Source organism: Protopterus annectens, chromosome 9.part0, assembly GCF_019279795.1.
Source record: "Protopterus annectens isolate FY-2018-M chromosome 9.part0, PAN1.0, whole genome shotgun sequence".
Classification (NCBI taxonomy): domain Eukaryota; kingdom Metazoa; phylum Chordata; order Ceratodontiformes; family Protopteridae; genus Protopterus; species Protopterus annectens.
The window spans coordinates 1,419,826,870-1,419,849,472 of NC_056743.1; the positions used below are offsets into that span (position 1 = coordinate 1,419,826,870).

Here is a 22,603-nt window from a genome sequence, read left to right on the forward strand (position 1 = left end):
AGCACTTATCTTTTGGCAGCCCCCTTAGGGGGAAAACTATCACTTCATGCTCAAAATTGGCAGTTTATAACCCAGGACAAGTAGGTTTTAAACATAGTATCCCAAGGATACAGATTTCATTTCCATACCTTGCCAATTCCAAATGGTTGGCCAGATCTGCCACAAAATCAATGGGCAGAGGCACAGAAACTAGTTATGTCTTTCATGGATATGGGGACTATTTAGCCAGTACCAGAACATGAAAAAGGGCAAGGGTTTTACTCAAGACTGTTCCAGAAAAGACAATGCCTGGCGCCCAATATTGGATTTATCGATTTTGAACACATTCTTGGACATCCCAAAATTCAAAATGCTGACTTTGCAACAGCTTCTGCCCATGCTGGGCAAGAACGTTTGGCTAGTGATTCTAGTCTTAAAAGAGGCATTCCTGCATATCCCAATAAGGGAATCATGCAGAATATACCTCCTCTTCGAGGTTGGTTTTATGCATTGCCAATTCTCTGCACTGCCCTTGGCTTATCTACTGCGCCCAGGGTCTTTGCAAAGTGCCTGGCACCAGTAATTGCATTTTGCAGACAAAGAAGCATACAAATTTATTCTTACTTGGACAACTGACTCATTCAAGGAAAACAAGGACATTCTTCTTCAGCATCTGGCATTTGTAAAAAGGCTGCTAACATGCCTAGGGTACACAATAAATGAAAAGAAATCACAACTGGTACCCTCTCAAAAGATTACATTCCTGGGTGCAAGCTTGAAAATACAACTGCCCAGATGGCTTACCTTATGTCAGACAAACAAAGGCAACTGACTGTTTACTTCAAACAGATGGCAACAAAAACTCAGTTATCTGCAAGACAAATTCTGCAGGCTTTGGGGTTCATGGCATCCTACATTCTACTAATTCCATATGCAAAACTGCATATGAGGAAAGTACAGTGGTATCTAAAAAGTTTATGGAGTCAACATCGTCACAGTCTGGAAACAATTATTCTTCTCATTCCCTGTCTACAACAGGAGTTTCTTTGATGGGCAGAGACATGTCACCAGAACATGGGACAGTCTTTCACTCTACCCCCTGCCAACCAAACCCTAACTACAGATGCATCAGACTATGCTTGTGGGGCCCACCTGGCGGGGAGATCCATTCAGGGCATATGGAGCCCAAAACAAATGCATCTGCATATCACCCAGAAAGAGATGTTAGCTGTTTAGAATGCCCTGACAGCCTTCAAGGATTTACTTCATCCAGGACAACTACTGATGACGGACAACACCACGGTTATGTGGTACATAAACAAGGAGGGGGGGTACACATTCCTACCCCCTTTGCAGACTAGCCATGGCATTGTGGGACACAGCCTTGATTTACCAAACACATCTTCAAGCTCAGTTCCTGCCAGGAAAACAAAATACTCTGGCAGACGACTTAAGCAGAAATCTTATGGTCCCTCATGAGTGGAAACTGGATCCACAAGTCTTCAGCATGATAACAGAGAAATGGGGGAGCTCGGACATAGATCTATTTGCCTCTCCCCAGAATTATCAACTGGACAAATTCTGCACAAGGACTTATCACAGACAAGCATGGAAAGTGGATACCCTGTCCTTCAGTTGGAAAAACCTATCAGTCTACGCCTTTCCTCCTCTGCCTCTTCTTCCCAAGGTCTTACTAAAGGTCAGACAGGAAAAACCAAAAATGATTCTTATTGCCCTGGACTGGCCTCGCCAGCACTGGTACCCAATTCTAAGGAATATGTCTCAACTCCCTCCTTGGAACTTGCCTCAAATACCTCACCGTACTGTCTCAGCAGAACAATCAAATTCTGCACAATCAGCTCCAAACTCTGAAACTGGCAGCATAGCAGATCATATAATTATTCAAACAACACCTCTCAGTAAGTCTGTGATGGATGTCATTTTGGAAGACAGAAGGCCTAGTACTAGAAAATCTTATGCTGATAAATGGAAGAGATTCTGTGCTTGGAACCGAGCACAAGGGACTGACACAGCAAAGCCAGTTATACCTCGGATTTTACAATACTTGACTGAGATGCTTGACAAGGACCTATCTTTTTCATCAATATAAATCCATGCCTCTGCCATCTCGGCTCATTACAACACAGAGCCTCCCATCTTTTCTTATCCTCTGCTAAAACAGTATCTTAGAGGGGCCAAAAATGTAAGGCCTCCCAGAAGATCACCAACTCCTGCATGGGACCTCAGTTTTGTGTTGGAAAAGCTCACCCTGCCTCCATTTGAACCAGCAGCTACTGTGGATATAAAGTTTTTATCTTGGGAAACAGCTTTCCTTCTGGCAATCACTTCAGCAAGAAGGGTTTCAGAAGTACAGGCCCTCATGGCTGTGGAGCCTTTTAGTGCATTTTACCCGGACAGGGTGTCCCTCAGGACCAATCCTTCCTTTATGCCTAAGGTGGTATCCAGTGTGGCTCTTAACCAAACTGTTCACCTGCCAGCTTTTTACCCAAATCCGCAGAACAAGGGGGGAGTGGATTCTGCATTCCTTGGACGTACACAAACAACTAAGATTCTACTTAAACAGGACCAAATCTCTAAGAAAGTCTGAGCAGCTACTGGTGGCATTTGCTGCAGGATCAGAGGGAAAGGCTATTTCAAAGCAGACTATTGCAAAGTGGATAAGCCACTGCATTTTTTCTGCTATTTGCATCATGGTAAACCGGTGCCCAAGGGAATCGGGTCTCATTCCACCAAGGCTGCATCTGCCTCAGCAGCTTTTCTCAGAGGGGTACCAACCAATGACATTCTAGAAGCTGCTACTTGGAGCTGTGTTCATACTTTTACAAAGCATTATCATTTGCCTCTCTTCTCTAAGTCCAGGGCAGGCTTTGCCACTGCAGTTCTGCAGGGCCTTATAGCCACTCCTAATGCTATTTAGTTCCAGCCTCCCATCATCCATAGCTTTGGGATTCTACCCAAATGTAATGACTGCAACAGTGAAACACGAGGAACATAGTACAGTTGTGTACACTTACCATAAATGTAGGTGTTTGAGTGTATTCACTGTTGCAGTCCGGGTTACCCACCCGCCATCCCCCTTTTTTCTAGAACTTCACTTTCCTTCACTATATTCTACAGCCTTTGTGGTGTATTTGCTTTTAGATGAAGGTAAAGTTTATGTTGTTACAATTGCATCTATATATATATATATATATATATATATATATATATATATATATATATATCTTCTTCTTCTTTCGGCTTTTCCCAGTTAGGGGTCGCCACAGTGGATCACCTTGTCCGCACATTGAATGGCAGTGGTGTTTTACGGTGTTGAGTTGCCAGCCCGGCGCCCAACCTTCCACAGAAGGCACACTCACACGCACACCTAGGGCCAATTTAGAGTGTCCAATCCACCTGCAGCATGTCTTTGGGATGTGGGAGGAAACCGGGGCACCCGGAGGAAACCCACGCGACCACAGGGAGGACATGCAGACTCCGCACAGAAGGCACCCCAGCCAAGGATCGAACCGGAGAACACCACCGTGGCCGCTATATATATATATATATATATATATATATATATATATATATATATATATATATATTTTTTGCTCCCCATTTGGGGGGCACCTGACATCTGAGGCAAGAAAAAAAACTAAAGAAAATGGCGTCAGCTGCATGTTTTATACCCCTGACGACCTGACGTCATGGAAGAGGGGACAGCAACCGACGCAGGACCCAAGACTTTGATATTCAGGCCGACTGAGGACAACCTGCCAGCAGATTACCCAAATGTAATGACTGCAACAGTGAATACACTCAAACGTCTACATTTATGGTAAGTGTACACAACTGTACTTTTTAACTAACAAGACACTGACTGTAGCTAAGAAGGTAGAATGGCTGAAGTATGATACCTTCCCATTTCATTCATAGCTTCATTTGAGCCCTTCTGTGTCTCAAATAGTTTTTTGGTTGGAATTACCAGTTTGTATGAGAAAGCTGATGTTCTTCGCGTTTCACTGTTGCAGTCATTACATTTGGGTAATCCTGCTAGCAGGTTGCCCTGAATTCCAAAGTCTTGGGTCCTGCGTCTGCTACGGTCACCCCTTCCCTGACGTCTGGTCGTCAGGGGTATAAAAGGAGGAGCCAACGCCATTTTCTTCAGTCTTTCTTGCCACGCAGTACCCGAAGCAGAAGCAGTTCGCAAGTGCCGGTCGGTCGACTCCTGAGATTTTCGTGTTCGAATTTCAGATCCGAAGTCTTCAATAAAGCTAAGTACCCCATCGGGGAAACTTTTTTCTTGCTGCAGACCGATGTCAGAAAAAGTAAATAATTTTATTTCTTGTGGAAAACAAATACCTCATAAGGACTTTCATTCTTACTGTATTCCTTGCCTAGGCCCTGATCACAACGTTTCTGGTTGTCGGTTTTGTGCTAGATTTAACCAACGCACTATTAAGCGTCAGTATGATTTTGCTTTAAACTATTTTGGACACCGGTTTAATTATCCAGAAATGTCGTCGGATAGACATCCGACTACCGGAGTTCACAAAAAACGTAAAGAAAAGGAGAGAGATAAACAACCGAGTCCCAAAACCAACGACAAAGCTTCTCCTAAGCCAGTCACCAGTTCTCAGTGAGGCTCTTTCGCAGCCCTGACACGAAGAACATAGTACAGTTGTGTACACTTACCATAAAAGTAGATGTTCGAGTGTATTCACTGTTGCAGTCCAGGTTACCCACCCGCCATCCCCCTTTTTTCTGCTGGAACTTGTCTTTCCTTCTCTGATTTATACAACCTATGTGGTGTATTTGCTTGTAGATGAAGGTAAAGTTTATATTGGTGCATCTAATTTTATATATATATATATATATATATATATATATATATAAATTTTGGCTACCCTTTTAGGGGGGCACCTGACATCTGGGGCAGGAAAAACTGAAGAAAATGGCGTTGGCTCCTTCTTTTATACCCCTGACGACCTGACATCAGGGAAGGGGCAACAGCAGCCGACGCAGGACCCAAGACTTTGGAATTCAGACTGACTGGATTACCCAAATGTGTAATGACTGCAACAGTGAATACACTCGAACATCTACATTTATGGTAAGTGTACACAACTGTACTTTCCAGGTAGCAATGCAACACTAATGTATTAGATTCCAGAGTTGGTGCATTCTTCACAAAGTCTCTCTTCATTCCAGCTGCTAGTCTGACTAGGATGAGAAGTTTGGATTGACCTTGTAGAAGTGGCTGAAGCCTGTGATGCGGATTACTGGTATTGAAGCTAGTGACTAAGGAGTGAGAAACTGTGCTGTGTTTGTTTTGCAGTGGTGGGGGGATTTCTTCTGAAGGATCTTGTATTCAGAGAGGAGGCTGTGTGTTAATATCCTAAAATTATTTTTTTTTCTGTAGATTCTTTAATTGTATAGATTATGCTGATAATACTGATGAACTAATAGGGACCTCTCCCTCTCTTTTCCTTACAGTATCTGTGCTGTGTCTCAATGCTTCTTCTGGCCTCTGTGACTTTTTAATCTCTCTGCTGGAGTTTAGATAGCTAGATTTGGATTTAGATACACAGACTGGATAGTTAACTTTTGAAGTTGGATTTTTTTTTAACATGCATCTTTAATGTCATGCCAGTTGGGCAGCAGTGAATTAATCTACAAATGAGTTTGTCTTTTTTTCTGCTCCTTAGAGGTGGATTTATTTAATCCATTGCGCATCTCTGAGAAAGTTCTGCTCCACCTCTTGAAGCACCCCAGTGTCAACCAGGAGCTGAAGTTCAATGAAAATGAAAAAATGGCACCAGATCATTTCCTGTACAGGCGCAACCATCCTGTAGACTACTTCATTCTTATACTCCAGGTAAGGCAGCTGTAAAATGTTTTAATAAATGATGATAACATTTCTTTTCTAAACTCCTTGGATCATGCTCTTCATAAGTATTTACACCTGATGTATGTTGAATTTAGTGTCCTGGATATGTATGTTGAATTCAGTGTCCTGGATATGTTTTGTCCAATGTAATATAGCAGACCTTGTCATTCTTCTCCAAGAAATTCCCCATGCATCTTTATTTTAAAAAACTGGACATTGTAGCAGGGTTCAGGCTTTTAGATGGCAAGACATATCCCTGCTGGTATGTTTGGTTGGGAACACATTTGAAGTGAGATTCAGCTACAGACACATATGGCTATCATAAATTCATTGTGGACACAGAAGAGCGTGATGTGATGCCTACAGTTGCAGTAACGAAATGTATGGTTACTGATGTGTATTGTGCTTTGTTGTACAATGTGTGTGTGTGTGTGTGTGTCATATATATGTATGACGGGAAGTAATTGTGTTGTGCATGATGTACAGTTCATGCTTATGTAACTACAACATGTAGAAATGTGTTACAGCGTGGAAGAAATCCTGCATGATTCAGTATGTGCTTTCGGCAATGTTCCGTAGACACTACAAAAAGGATAACAGTCCATAGGTGTACCCATGGTACTTTAGTAAAGGCATTTTTCATTGTACACTGCTTTTTCACTGCCATTGACATGCCCATTGGGCATCCTGCTACTGATGTCTGCCATACTGCCTGCTATCTCTGTGTGTATTGGGGTCATGGACATCACCCTCTCAAGTCCCCTGTGCCTTGCTTCCTGAAGCTGTATGCATGGTGCTGTGTGCTTCTTTGCGTTCATAGTGAATTTATGGCGGCCATATGTCTCTGCAGCTGAATTTCATTTCACCTGTGTGTCCTCACTCAAATGTACCCACTTGGAAATTTCTGTCAACCTAAAAGCTTAACCCATTGTAGCATGGTATCTATTATTCCTTTAACTCCAGCATTCCCAAATGTCATCTGGGTATGTATACCTCAGCTGTGGAGGAAATAACTTCCTAATTATGCACTTTCTTAGCATGGTGAAAGAAACTCGTCCCTATGCCATGTAGTGCTCCTTCTGAAACATTGAACACCACATAAAATTCAAAAACTGGTTAAAACAAAAGATCATCTGAAGAAGTTTACAATTTGCCAGTAAACGAAAGCGCTAAGTTATATTCACAGTTGCCAGTGTGGTTTGTCTTCTTTCCTTTTCCTTCTGAAACATTGTACTCTTATGAATGATGAGATATGGTCCCCTGTCTCAGGACAAGCTTACTTCTGCAGACATGCGGCGGCATTATTGTTAAGGTAAACATGGTCTCCTGGAATGAACCCTGTCTCCACTTCTTTTCCTTTCAGCATGGTGAAGCCTAATTCTCATTCATCCAAGTCATAGGTACCCACTCAGACTGTAATGCCAACCGTATTCCAGAAGTGAAGTGTAAATGACTTGAAAGTGATCCAGGATATGATACAGACAGTTGGTCTGATACATGCAGATCCACTGGAAAGCATGACCCATGTTAAATTTTTGGTTCTGCAGTCCTTTTCTGTACCACGGGTTTGGGAATGTAAAGTGAGTGAGGAATCTGCAGAACATGTTGGAAGCTGGTGATGAGTGCTAGTTCTGTCTTCAAAAATAGAAAAGTTATATCCCGAAAACAGGTCTAGTTGGTTCCTGTTGTCAAGGATGTTAACATTACAATCATTTGAAGATGAAGACTGGTTTTCATAATTTTTAGTTCTCTCTTAGCGGCAAAAAGTGATCTGCTCATTCCAGACACCTTTCTGATCAGAGAGAGAGAGAGAGAGAGAGAAGTACCCAGACTGGGGGGGGGGGGGGGCTTTTCTTATTTTATTGCAGTTGTTGAATGTTTTAATTGAGATTATTCAAGTTTTAAGATTTTTTTTCCTGATGCTGATGATGTCTTTGGAAGAGATCACCAGCAAGTATGTCTGTGCTAGACAAATTCCCCTGAAGGATTACAAGTGCCTGTTTTGCCTTTGAGGAAGCCGTTGGGTTTCTACCCACAAGCACTATATATTGTTCAATAAAAGACCATGCTTTGTTGTGCCCAGACGCATTGACTTGGCTTGGAATCCAAAAGGCTTTCAGCTATGTGTCAAGAGGCATCTTTCCTTTCTCAAGTAGGGGAGCCTTTCAGTAGCAAGCCTAAACGGCCAGAGACCTTCACTGGCATGATTAGTGCACTGGCCTTGGAAAGGCACAGTCTAGTCTGCCCCAACAACTTTGAATTCTTTGTAGTCACCTCTATTGGCTCTTCTAGACCAGTGGGTGAATTCAGAGAGTTGCAAAATTGCCAGGCCTTTGTATTTGACAGTACTATGCCACCTGAAAATGCCAGTTCTTAACTGTCTGTAGGGAGACATTCCTTTTGGAAAGTCTCCCCCCTTCTGAAACTCCCAGTATTATGATACAGCCAAAATACCCTTGGAGTAAATCCTTCCAGCTTGCCTTTAACTGCAAAACCACTATAGTACACAACGTCACCCTGTTGCCCACCTGTTGAAACTCTGGCACTCAAAATGCCCAGTGCTGATATGCTGAAAAAAAAAAAGACCAGAAATGCTGAGCAGCGAATCTTGAACATCACTCTTTTCCATTAAATTCTGTGCACCCCCATTGTGGGGTGGCAAGCCCCACACATACACCCCAAACTTATATATACTAACTCAAAGATTGCCGTACCTTGGAGAAAAGGGGGAATTCGAGAAATGGCCAATTCTGATTTAGTATATGCAAGCCTGTATTTTTGTCCATTCAGTCTCAGCATTTCAGGACTCAGTGTAGCAGGCCTAGATGTTTTAAATTTGTACACATCCCATAGTACATTTGGTGGTACAAGATATTCATCTCACAAACAGCTGCCCTGTCTGCTGTTATTTTTATTATAAGCATTTAACCGTAAAGTCTGTTGTGGCTTTGCAAAGGGTTAATGTCCTGTCATCTGCTGCAGAGCTATCTGCTTTGGCCACTGTATTGCTGAATAAAAGGTAACCTAATCCCTTCTCTAGGAAACATCTGATTTGGATATAGAGGGGGGACTGCGATCTGGGTTATTTAAATCTGTTATATTCCCCCTTTTGGCTGTGTTATGGATAGACATTTGATATCTGCAGCCCCTTCTTGAGAGGTGTCTCTGTCAGTGAGACCCTACATCTTATTAGGAATATTTGAGGAGCCCAAGCCCGTAACAGTTTCTCTAGTCATACAACGTTTAAGGATGTTTTGAGAAAATCAAGCTCGAGCTAGATTCATGACTACCTACCTTTAATAAGCCACACTGTTATAATGGGGTCCAGGAGTGAGTCATATTTATTCAGTAATCTAGTAGTAGACCCAGCCATGATATTCTTGGGTGTAGTAAGGGTCTCTAAAACTAGTCCCAGGATTAAATATTTTCCATTACGAGAGAGAGAGAGCGAGAGATTGTTTTTCATTTTTTAAAGGTATATATATCCTCAGCACAGGGTGTAAGGTCCTCAAACTGGCAAATACACATTGTGCATAGATACAGTATCCTGGATAAACAAGTACAGGAGGATGGTAAATGCTGAACCCTTTAAGATGATTTCTGTAGATTGAATCCAACAGCCACTAAAGTGTCAAAATATAGAATCAGATGTAGCAATGGTGCTTGTGCTAGGAGTGCAGTTTTATATTTTTAGCTAAAAACTGTTTACTGCCCTGTTCAGTATGGTTTTGCTGTTTGTACCTCCTTTCTAAAAGGTCTTTAAGGAACAAGAGAAGTGGAAAACTGTTAATTTGTCAAACTGTTTCCTGGATTTACTCCAGTTATTCTAATTTCACCTTGCTGGTAAACGTTCTTTTTATAACATTTGATAATGGTTACAAATTCAAGGTTATTTAGTCTTGTTCCATTATGCCTTACCAGTTCCCTCCCTAGACTGTACCGCCCTTCTTAAGGAGAAATATGCCAGTCATGCCCTGGGTGAATTTATGAATACCCTTCCAATTATTTTGGCCTTGTTTGAAGTGTGACACTGCTTTATCTGCAGGGAGAGTCTGTTCCAGTGGTGAGGGAGATGCTGAGTAACAAATTGATGTGATGAAGCAGGTTTAGATGTCTTGTTCTGGTATTTGCAAAATTGATTTTTGAAGTTACAAGATATCCTGGACTTCTGTGGTTTCCTGATTTGCACAGAAGGCAAGACAGGAGTCTGATGAGCCTATAAGACACAGTAAAGATGACAGTGGTTTGTCTTGTTTGGTAGCTTAGGGATTTTTACGTTTATGCTCCTCTTTGTTAGGAACCTATAGGATCTTTCCAACTGTTTGGTATGTCTGGTGGGGTACATCCCAAAGTGTGCATTGTATTCTATAACTGGTCTGATCAGTGCTGAATACCAAGGGGTCTGTAACCTGTTTTGATCTGGATAACATGACCTTGGTGATCAGCTGCGCCAAGTAGAATTTCCTGATAACCGCTGCCACATGGTGATCAAAGGAGAGGGGAATTATCAACCTATATTGCCAGGTCTTTACATTTTCATTTTGAACTAGGGTGCTGTCTTGCTGAATGGGGTTGGGGGGTATGCCAAATATGACAGCACTGCATTTTTTAGTATTTAATTTAAGCCCATTTTCAGTTCACCAGACATTTTAAGTTCCTGCTTGGAGGACTTCTGTGTCATAGGTGGATTTGACATTGACTTCTAGTTTGCAGTAATCTACAAACTTAGTTAGCCATAGGTCTCATTTTTTTAATCTGCAGGCCACAGAAGTAAGTACCAAACAAAAGTGGTCCCAGCACTGAGCCCTGTTGAACATCACTGGCCACCATCATAGGTTCATAGGTAGGTACTAGGCTATCAGCCCAAGGGCGTAAGTAAGCTTAGCCAACAAGGTTCCCTGGCTTACGCCACCCAAGAAAGTTAATTTCCTGTGCCCCTGTCGAGCAGAGCCACAGAATTGATCTTCAGGGTGTATTTCCTATTTCCCATCCACTCATAAAGATTTTTCTTGAAGAGTGCTAATGAGGAACTTTGCTTGACGTAGATGGGTAGCTTGCTCCACAGTGTAGAAAGTCTCTGGGACAGGACTCTATCCCTCCAGCATGTCCTGTTTATTGTGGTGACAAGGTTTAGGTCCTAGAGCGTATAGTTCGGTGGGATTGGGATTTCTTTAGGTGTAGCATGTCTAACAGCTCTGGGTTTAACATAGCTTTATATGTTAGGCAGAGATCTCCTTGGAGTAGGCGATATGCTACAGAGTAAAGCTGGAGTTTTTTGAGCCGATCAGTGTAGGGCATCTGTTTGAGGCCAGTAATCCTCTTTGTGAGGTACTTCTGTGTCCTTTCCAGCTGCTGCAGATGTCTTGTGAAGTACATTCCAAAAGGGGATTGTACTCTATAATGGGTCTAATGAGTGCCGAATAGAGGGGAACAATGACCTCTTTTTTCCTGGATGAGAACCCTTTTGTGATGAGGTGTGCCACATAGAAGGATTTCCTGACAACTGTGGTGATGTGATTATCAAAGGAGAGACTGCTGTCCACCTGGTTCCCAAGGTTTCTTATCACATTTGGCATTAAGTAGACTGCTATTTATGTGGTAGTTCATGGGTACAGAGTTTTTACCAAAGGGGATGACGATGCACTTTTTGGCATTGAGCTTGAGGCCATTCCTCTGACACCTGGCATCTGTCTCAGTGAGGCCCTTCTGTAGGATGTCCACATCATTTGGGGATTCGACTATGGCTCCTAGTTTGCAGTCATCTGTGAACTTCATTAGCCAGAGGACTTCTGTGTTAGGCTGTACTTCAGAGAAGTAGATACCAAACAGGAGAGGTCCCAGGACTGAACCCTGTGGTACTCCACTTGTCACTGGTTTGAAGTCATATTTGGAATCTGTAACTTTTACAGTGTGGGTTGTGTCAGTGAGCCAGTTGGCAACCCATCTTGTGACCTAGAGATTTATACCTAGTTTAGTGAGTTTAGCTATAATTCCAGAATGGGGGATGATGTCGAAAGCCTTGGCAAGGTCAAGATAGGCTGTGTGAACCACCTTACCCTCATCTACGGGTGACTGCCTCAAAGAAGTCGATCAGGTTCAGAAGGCATGACATGCCTTTCACAATCCCGAACTGGGTGGGGTCCAGAGTTTGGAGGTTACCAATGTCTTTGTTTATGAGTTCTATGATACATTCCATGGCCTTGCAGACCAGGCTCGTCGGGCTAATAGGGTGATAGTTCCCAGGATCAGTGGTGGCTCCCTCTTTGTGGAGTGGGATAACTGTTGCTGTGCGCCATTCAGTGGGCACAAAGCCTGACATGTGAGACTATGATTGAACATGGTGCTTAGGTGGGGAGCCAGTTCATTCTGAAGTTCGTCTAAAACACAGCCTGGGATGTTGTCCAGTCCCATGGATGCTATGTTTTTGGTTTTAGAGAGTGCAACTTTTACCTGCATAGATGTGATTACAGGGAGTCTGCATTCTTCCTGTATAGATATGGGACCTTTAGGGGGTGAGAGAGAGGTAAAGTTAACACTGAACCTATCTGCCAGGATGTTGGCAATATCAGTTGGTTCTGTAATTTTCGTGCAGTTGTGCTGTAACTCAGAGCAGATCTGGGTATTGCCATTGAGATTCTTGACATAGCTATAGAATGCTTTGTGGTTGCCCTTAGAATCAGTGGCAATTTTGTTTTCCTAGCTAGCTTTGGAGGATCTTATAAGGGATCTCATCTTCTTACTGAGGCTGACCAGGGAGCTCCTCCAAGCATGGGATTTTACTCTCTTTTGCAACAGTTTCTTCCTTCTGTTGTAGAGTTTGTTTATGGCATGAGACCACCAGATTGGCTTCCTTTATTTGGAGGATAGCATCTTGGCTCTGTTTGGGATAGCACGATCCATGCACTTGTGTAAGTGCTTATAGAGTGCATTTGTGTAGGATTCAGCAGTCGTAACTGTATTGTCCCTCTGCATGGGTGTCATGAAGTTCACCACTTCTGTCTTAAGAAGCTTGAAGTTGGCTTTGGAGAAATTGTTTACCGTGGTTTCCTTAATGGTGGGTGGGGGTGGGATGCAGATATCTAGGGGTAATTAGCTTATGGTCGGATCTGACCAATGAGGACTTCAGGTGTGGACCACCTGTCACTCATACTGGTAATGACTAGGTCTAGGATATTGTTGCCCATGGTGGGGGTGTGGATAAGTTGATCCAGGGTATTGGAATTTATGAATTCCATAAAGCATTGAGCGAAGGAGTTGGTACATGAGTAGTTTTCCCAGTTAATGGTGGGGTATTTGAAATTGCCCATTATTAAGGTGTTTGGTTGAACCTAATATTTTCCAGCATATCAAGAAATGAGGAGCGGGAATCCTGAGGCATGGTAGGGGATCTGTAGCAAGCTACAATTTGGATTGCAGTTTTGCCCAGAGTTAGTTGCACTTGGATAACATCGGATGCATTATGCTGCGCAACTAGCTTGGAGGTGTGGATATCCTTAATGAATATGGACACACCTCCACCTTTGGTGTTCTGGTCCAGGTTAGATAGCCGAAAAGTGTGGTATGAGTTATGGCCTGGTAATGAAAGGGTGCTCTCTAGAGCCTTGAACCAGGTCGCAGTCACTGCACAGATATCGATGTTCTCCATTTTAAGAAGCGACTCGAGTGAGTGCATTTTGAGATTTAGACTTCTAGCATTGAGTAGCATTACCCTCAGTATTTGCTTGCCTGCTCCTGTTATGGTGGTGAATTGGTCATTTGAACCTTGCCTAAGAAAGGCACTATAGGGGCAGCAAGACCCTTAGTCAGTATCTGGAATCCCAGGGGTGACAGGTGTAGGCCATCTCTGGCAAAGCATCTTGGTCTGTCGACCATGTCGTCTCAGACAGATACTGGATCCCCTTAGAATGACACCAGAAGCTTAGCCAATTGTTGAAGTCAATCATTTTCTCCTTGTACTGCTGTATCATTCTGGGCGATGGCAGGATGCTACTCAGGGCTAGGGTCATACCTGCCTGGGCTACAAGATCTGAGAGCTCTTCCATGTCTCTTTTCATGTAGTCCAGGGATGTATGTCTCAGGTCGTTCACACCAACATGAACAATGACAGAGTCATATATGTGCTTGTTATGGAGTGACCTGAGTGCGTGAGTTATGTGGCGGATCCTGGCACCCGACAGGCAGCTGACAGTAACCTTCTCCTTGTTTAGCCTGGTGAGTGGGACATCAGTTTGCCTGACTGTAGTCACCTATGATAAGTGTGTTGGGTACGTTGTTTTGCCTTATGGGCTGTGGTTTATTGGCACACTGAGTCTGTGGGCTTTGTGTCATTTGGGTTGTGTTGGGGGTGTGGAGGTGCTTGCGTTTCTGCTTTGGAGGTCTCTGTTGCTTGAGCAGATTGTTATTGAGAGCCTCTGCAAATGATTTTTGTGTTTCTATATGTGGAATTTGGTGGTGTAGGTTCAGTGGGACTATCACAAAAAACTAGAACTGGAAGCAAGGTGAAGAAACACCTTCGAAGTTTATTGAAAAACACTTGTTCCACAGCAAATCACACTGAAAATACACAATGAACGCCTTCTCACTCAGCGTTTTCGTCACTACTGGACTTCATCAGATAAAAACAGCTGTTCCTAGTTACCTTTTATATAATTTAAAAAAACAGCGAACCAATCTAATTCAAGCCTTCAAAACACTCCAATTAATTACTAAATCTATACACCTTTTTAGAAAATAAATAAATTTAAAAACCACAGTTGTTTCTTTTAATTTTATAAGATGTTCTTAAAACCTTTTTATGTATATAAAAGCCTTCTAAAATCTTTTGACTTATTTAGATATATAAATGTATATAATTATATAAATAAATAAATAAATAAATTAATTAAAATAAATAGGATGAAATTTCATCATTGTAAACCTGTGTGTTTTGTGGTGTTGATTTCATATAGCCAATAGTGCCATCTCCTGGTTACCTGTGTTATCACACCTTTCCTTTTATATTTTTTCAGCCCTTATTTTCAAAAGGGGCTGAATAGATATATACTCATTTAAACCAGGTTTCCTGTTGGCTTCTAAGGCTACCTGCCACCACAATTCTTTGTAGGCTATAAGTTCTTCCAGGGGACCCCCTCTCTTGTTACCCACTATTTGATCCAAAACAAAAAATTGAAATTTGGACCCTACACAAACCTTAGAATGCCTATAAATGGCATTAGTTTCCTTTCCTTTCTTGACATCATACATGTGTTCATATATTCTTCTTTTAAGTGACCTTTCCGTCTTCCCAACATAGAAAGACGGACATGCCACACATGTAGCCAAGTATACCAGCCCCCTTGATTCACAATTGTAGTATGCCTTACTTTTTAACCATCTTTTTCTCCCTTCCAGGAATACTTTTTCTTTGTCCAAAATGTTATCACATTGCATACACCTACCACATTTGAAAGTCCCAGTTTTTACCCTACCTCCTAGTTCTTTTTTCCTTCTGGTATCAGTGTTATTTTCCAAACATCCTTTTATACTTATGGTGTTTTTAAATATCACTTTAGGCGTGTGGGTAGAAATTCCTTCTAAATCTGTAAAATTCTTGAATCTCTCCCATTCTCTATGAAATATTGTTTTTACTTCCTTATTTAATAAATTGTATTCAAGAATGAGTGATTGTTGAAAGTTTTCTTCTTCCTTGTCTTCTATCACCTTTACATCCTTGTACGACCCAATTATGGGTTTGAATCTATCCCTTCTGCCTTTTTCTACCTCAGATCTCAGGTTCTGAATAAAATCATTTGGGTAGGCTCTCTCAAGAAACTTTTTTTGTAACAGATCACACTCTTTTGAGAATTTATCATCTTTACTGGTCATTCCCGACCCTCTTACAAACTGGCCTTTTACTAAATTCTTTTTACAATATAATGGGTGGGCACTGTCAAAGTGTAAAAAGGAATTAACATAAGTAGGTTTCCTATAAACACTTGTTTGAAAAGTTTTCAGTGGGACTATGTGATGAGTGTGGTGTGGTGTGATGCAAGCGTTTACCTTCCCCTCTTGACTGTCTACTTCAGTCTTGGTTGGAGAGAGCTTTACCTCCAGTTTGGCTAGATAAGTGCATCTCTCACAGGTTGTGGTGTTGGGTGGTAGGAGGAGAGGGTTGTCTGTGTACATGAGGCTATTGCTACATTGCCCCAAGATGCCCAGATTCATCAGATAGACAGGAGAGAACACTGGGAGCTGACCCTTGGACATGCCTGAATAAAAAAATACTTTCCTGTAGACAAGTGAGGAGGGTGAATGTAAGAGCTGTTTTTATCTAAGCAAGTGAGGAAAGTAAGTACAAAAACTGTTTTCCTCTAGTTAAAGAGGAAGGTTGAGTGCTGTAGTAATTTGTATCTCATTTATTTTCTTTAATGTTGCCCTTCTCCTTTAAGCTTTTTTTCTGCTTCTTTTTTAAAGAGTGGCAAGCCCCCCACCTCTTCCCGATGTTGGGGGGGGGGGGTCAAGCCCCCACACTCTCTGAAACTTGTATATACTAACGCTGAGGGCACCATACCTTGGAGTAAAGGGAATATTTCAAGAAATGTCCATCTTAGGCTTAGTATATGCAAGTCTGTTTTTCTTCAGCACTAAACCCAGGTATGGAGGCAGTAGGTTCTAGGCATTTGCATCACTTTTCTTTGATTACACATACATGGATGTGTTCCAAATGCAAGATTGCGTCAAGGTCAGGCAGCTTGTTTAGATTTCGGGCACTGAGAAGAGTAACCTTGATTTTTTTCTATTTTGATATTGATACATTTGATTCACTGGAATGTTATTAACTGAACTTTGTCTAAAAAGGCTTTATGGGAGCAGCAAATACTTTAGCCAGAATGAGGAATCCTTTGAGAGGGACAGACCATTTTTGCAAAGCAAGGATGACTGTCAAGCATCTTATTGCATGCTGATGCATACTGGATCCCCCTAGAAGGACATCATTGTTGAAGCCAGCCTTCTTTTCTTTGTACCTGGGCATAATATGTGGAGAAGGAAGGATTCCAGTTAGTATTAGGGTCTTGCCTGAATTTGTGACATGCACAGAGAGCTCAGACATAGCTCTGTGGATCTCATCCCCCCTAAGCATTTTTCATGCCTTAGTTATATTTTTCTGGTGCAAGGTACCTAAGGATCCTTGAGATGTTTGAGATCCTGACACGTGAAAGACAACTTGGTGTCACCCTGTCCTTGTCTAGCCTTGTGAGCTAATGAGTAGAAATGTTGAGCTATTTGTAGTGATTTGGTGCTAAGCTGCACATTGTAGCACCACTAGCAGCTGCATTGAGCTCTTTTTAAGGTATTAGGTGCATGACTGTGCATTATAGAGCAATGCACAGCTTGCTGCACGTGTACATAGCAGGAGACTAATTATTATTAGAAATTGTGTGAGTCTGGTTGTACTAGGTAGAGTTGCAACAGAAAGTGCCTGTGACTGTAGGGTGCATATTCTAGATCCTCTGTGCTAAGGGCACCTCCATGCAATTTAAATTAAACAGAGCAAATGAAAGAGCAAATGAAAAACAACTGAAATTAATAGTGGTTATATTCCCAGAACTGCTGCTGTAACAGGTTTAACCACCAGATGACTCGCCCAAGTTTGAAAAGTGATTAAAACACGGCAAATAAATACAGCAACACTGATTAATCTGGGTTCATATTACGTTATTGAAACTTTAAATGTTCGAATGCTATATGGTCGAACCCATATGTTCGAACTTTTAAAATTTCGAAAACGACAAAAAATAAAAAACAGAAAAAACTACCTAACAGTTGTGAGCAGGGGGGTGAGCCCCCCTTTACCCCCCACACCCACCGCTTTTTAAATATACCAACTCCAAGACCGCAGTACAGTGCAGTAAAGAGAAATCTTCCCTTTCCGCATTGAACGGAGATCTTCGCTAACACGTTCGAACTTTTAAAAATTCAAACATGTGGGTTCGACCATATAGCATTCGAGCTTTTAAAAGTTCGACAACATAATAGGGAACCGATTAATCCACTTAACGGCACAGGAACCACTTGCAAAACATCTCAGACTACAGTTCATTTTGTAGCTTTAGCTTCTTCATCTTCTTCTTATATCGTCTTTTTCCCTGTTAGGGGTCACCACAGTGGATCATCTGTCTGCTAATGACTGGCAGTGGAGTTTTTATAGTGTGAAGTTGCCAACCAGGCGCCCAGTCTTCCACAGAAGACACACGCACACACATATGCACTCACGCCTTGGGCCAATTTAGTGTGTCCAAATACAAAACAGTAAAAACACAGAAAAATTACAGAAACCATCCAAAACTGATTTAATTTTGTAGGCATAACACTGACCCACATGATAAGCTTTGCAAACAGTAAAAAACCTTCAGTTAGTATATCTAATGTCAGATTCAAAGAAAACACAGTAAATACACAAAAAATGACTGGAACCACTCAGAACGGTCTTAAATAGCTAGGTGACTTTGTCCATTTGCATGCATTTACTTACCTGTTTCCCAGATGCAAAGTGTAGTCACAATGCCATTTTGTTTGGTTTTAGCTTTTGCACAGGGGCTTCACCTTCCTAAAGTCACAGAATAACACAATGGTGGACTTTCTCTTGTAATATAAATTAAAAAGGAAAATGAAAGAGTAAATAAAAAACAGCTAAGCTCTAACCAATAGTGTTTATATTCCCAGAACTGTAGCAGGCTCCCCAACATTTACCAGGTTTAGCCACTACAAGTTCTAGATGACTCCCACACTGGCCAAAACTGCATGTTTTCATTTTGAAAAGGACTAAAATGAAACAAATAATTGCAACAACACTGATTAATCCACTTTTTAGCACACAAATCACTTGAAATTTGATGCAAACTGTAAAAACAATTCAGTTAATAGATGAAGCTTCAAATTCAGAGAAAAAAACAGTAAAATGCAGAAAATGACAGGACCCACTCGAGACTGACTTAAATAGCTAGACACAGCAGAGTACCACTTGAAAAGCTGTGCAAACAGTAAAATGCCTTCATAGGTAGGTACTAGGCTACCTGCCCGAAGGCATTTCTAAGCCTAGCCAGAATGTCTTGGCTTTCTCCGCCCCCTTAGATTAGTTCCCTGAGCCTCTGTCCAGCAGAGCCACTGAAGTGATCCCCGAGGTAAACTTTCTGTTTCCCATCCACTCTTCAAGGTTTCTTTTGAAGAGTGTTAGTGAGGAGCTCTGCCTAATTTAGATTGGGATCTTGTTCCAAAACATGGGAAGTCTCTGGGACAGGAATCTATCCCTCCAGCACGTCCTATTTATTGTTGTGGTGAGGTTTAGATCACTAGAGTGTGTAGCTCGAGGGGATGAGGTTTTCTTTAGGTGGAGCAGGTCCATCAGTTCTGGGTTGGACATGGCCTTTTATGTCAGGCAGAGATCACCTCTGAGTAGGCGGTATGCAATCGAGTACAGCTGTAGTTTCTTCAGTCGAGCTGCATGGGGCATCTGTTTGAGGCCAGTGATCCTCTTGGTGAGGTACTTCTGTGGTCTTTCCAGCTGTTGCAGGTGTCTTGTAAGGTACATCCCAAATGGGGTGTTGTACTCTATGATGGGTCTGATGAGTGATGAGTAGAGGGGCACAATGACCTCTTTTGATCTGGATGCGAACCCTTTTGTGATTAGGTGGGCCCAGTAGAAGACTTTTCTAACCACTTTGGCAGTGTGATTATCAAAGGTGAGATTACTATCTACTTGGGTCCCCAGATCCCTTATTATTCTTCCGTATTTAGGGGACTACCAACTATGTGGTAGTTTGTAGGTACTTTGTGTTTTCCAAAGGGGATGACTATGCACGTTTTGGCATTTAGCTTCAGGCCATGATTTTGACACCAGGTATCTGTCTCAGTGAGACCCTTTTGGAGGAGGTCTGTGTCAGCCAGAGAGTCAGTTATAGCCCCTAGTTTGCAGTTGTCTGCGAACCTGGTCAGCCATAGTCCTCCTGTGCTTGCCTGTACCTCTGAGAAGTATATGCCAAACAGGAGGGGTCCTAGGACTGAGCCCTGGGGAATGCCACTTGTAACCGGTTTAGAGTCGGTTTTTTTTAGACTTGCCACAGCACAGGCCTCTAGCTATACCCCCTGTCCTGGATATTGTAGATGATGTTTTCATGGAATCCAGTCTTACTCCTGATACTTTACCACCAGCTCCTAGAAAGCCTGACAGGTACTACAGGGTACTTGACTCTCACAAATTTCTCTTTAAGAATCCCACTGTGGATCCAGAGACCATTTCCCAGGGACCTAAAGGTATTAAGGCTACTACAGCCAAAAATCCTACCCCTTCGGACAGGGATTCGAGGGCTTTGGACAGATGGGGCAAGAAGGTATATACCTCTGCAACTCTTGCCATCAGGGCTTTAAATTGCCTGTTTCACATGTTGAAGTACCAGCAGTATATTATGGCACTAATTAAACAAAAAGTGTTGCTTTCAAATTTTGAGAAAATAAAGATTTACAAGAGTTAATGCATTCTGCAAACCAAGTCAGTAAACATACTTTGCAGTGTGGTTTTGATGCCTTAGAAGCATCTTGCAGGGCTGCTATCACTGGGTCTGTACTGAAAAGGCATGCCTGGCTGAAGGAACAAATCCCATAAGGGAATCTTGCAGGAAATATCCACATTCCAGGGCAGGCTCTATGCACTATCAGTTCTCTGCACTTCCCTTTGGATTATCTACTGCACCCAAGATATTCACAAAGTGCCTAGCTCCAGCCATTGCATACTGCAGGCAGAGAAAAATTCAAATTTATCCATACTGGGATGACTGCCTGATTCAGGCGGACAGTCAGGAATTGCTGCTTCAGCACTTGCATTTGTAAAGAGACTTCTAACTTCTCTGGGGTACACCATCAACGAAAAGAAATCGCATCTGGTACCCAGCCAAAAGATTGTATTCCTGGGAGCACACTTGAACACAACTTCCCAGATGGCATTCCTCACTCCAGAAAAGCAGGTTTATTTGACAAACTACTTCAAACTAATGACACCAGAACCCAGCTATCTGCAAGAAAAATACTGCAAGCCCTAGGGTTCATGGCCTCATGCATTCTACTAATTCCATATGCAAGACTGCATATGAGGAAACTTCAGTAGTACTTGGAAAGTCTCTGGTGCCAACATTCTCAGGACCTGGAAACAGTTATCCCTATCATTCCTTGTCTAAGGGCTGAGTTCCTTTGGTGGGCAGAGGCTTGCAACCACAAGGGACTCCCTTTCACTCAACCTCTCGCCGCCCAAACCCTGACAACAGACGCATCAGACTATGCAAGGGTGGCTCACATGGCTGGCAAATGCATTCAAGCCAAATGGAGCCCAGGACAAATTCACTTACATATCAATCAAAAAGAAATGTTAGCTGTACAGAATACTCTGACAGCCTTCAAATACCTTATCCTTCCAAGACCACTCTTGATAAAGACAGACAACACCACAGTTATGTGGTACATAAACAAGCAGGGAGGAACTCATTCCTACCCACTCTGCAGGTTAGCCATGGCCCTGTGGAACACAGCCTTGAGCAACCAAGTGCACCTGCAAGTTCAATTCCTGCCAGGCAAACAAAATTCACTGGCAGACGACTTAAGCAGAAATCTACTGGACCCACACGAGTGGAAACTGGAACCCAACTCATTCAAACTTATATCCTTCAGGGGGGGACAGCAGAGGTGGACCTCTTTGCCTCCCCCCAAAACCATCAATTGAGCAAATTTTGCACCAAAAATACCCACAGCCAAACATGGAAAGTGGATGTCCTATCCTTTACATGGGAAAAGCTCTCAATGTATGCCTTTCCCCCTCTGACCCTCCTCTCAAAAGTACTACTCAAGATCAAATAGGACAAACCAAGGACAATCCTTATTGCACTGGACTGGCCCCGCCAGCACTGGTACCCACTCCTTTGCAGTTTGGCAGCAGTGCCACCCTGGCACCTACATCAGACCCCCTCCCTGCTGTCCCAGCAGGAGGGACAGATTTTGCATCCTCAGCTGCAAACACTGAACCTTGCAGTCTGGCGTATTCCCTGAATACACCACCAGCAAACCTCAGCAAACAAGTGCTGGACGTCATCCTTGAGGCCAGAAGGCCTAGTACTAGGAAATCCTATTCAGAAAAATGGAAAAGATACCATTCTTGGAGCCAGTGTCAAGGAAAGAACAAAGCTGTACCCACCTTACCTCAAATCCTAGATTAGCTAGCAGAGCTGCTCCACAAAGGCCTATCCTTCACTTATATTAAGATTCATGCCTTGGCCATCTCAGCTTATTATAGTACTGAGCCACCTCTCTTTTCTCACCCTCTGGTCAAACAGTTCCTGAGAGGAGCTAACAATTTAAGACCCCCAAGGAGAGCTCCCACCCCTGCCTGGGACCTTAACTTTGTACTAGAGAAGCTCATGCTTCCCCCTTTTGAGCCTGCTGCAACAGCACAGTTAAAATTCCTCTCTTGGAAAACAGCCTTACTTCTAGCCATCACTTCAGCTAGAAGAGTGTCTGATTTACAGGCACTAATGGCTGTGGAACCCTTCATTATTTTTCATGCTGACAGGGTTTCCCTGAGGACTAACCCATCTTTTATGCCCAAGGTGGTGTCCAGTGTGGCTCTAAACCAATTCATCCATTTACCAACCTTTTCCCCTAATCCTCAGAATAAAGGGGAAAGGATCCTGCACTCTTTGGACATGCACGGAC

General features: G+C 42.6%; 1 protein-coding gene across 2 annotated transcripts in view; it reads left to right on the top strand.

The window, feature by feature from the left end:
• The window catches only part of LOC122812101 (metal transporter CNNM3-like), a 575,621-nt gene that overhangs the window by 353,356 nt on the left and 199,662 nt on the right, over positions 1 to 22,603 (top strand). For both annotated transcript variants that reach the window (XM_044084380.1, XM_044084382.1), the window contains exon 4: positions 5,691 to 5,860. In XM_044084380.1, the coding sequence (XP_043940315.1) occupies positions 5,691 to 5,860 (170 nt within the window). The remainder of the gene's footprint in view (positions 1 to 5,690; positions 5,861 to 22,603) is intronic.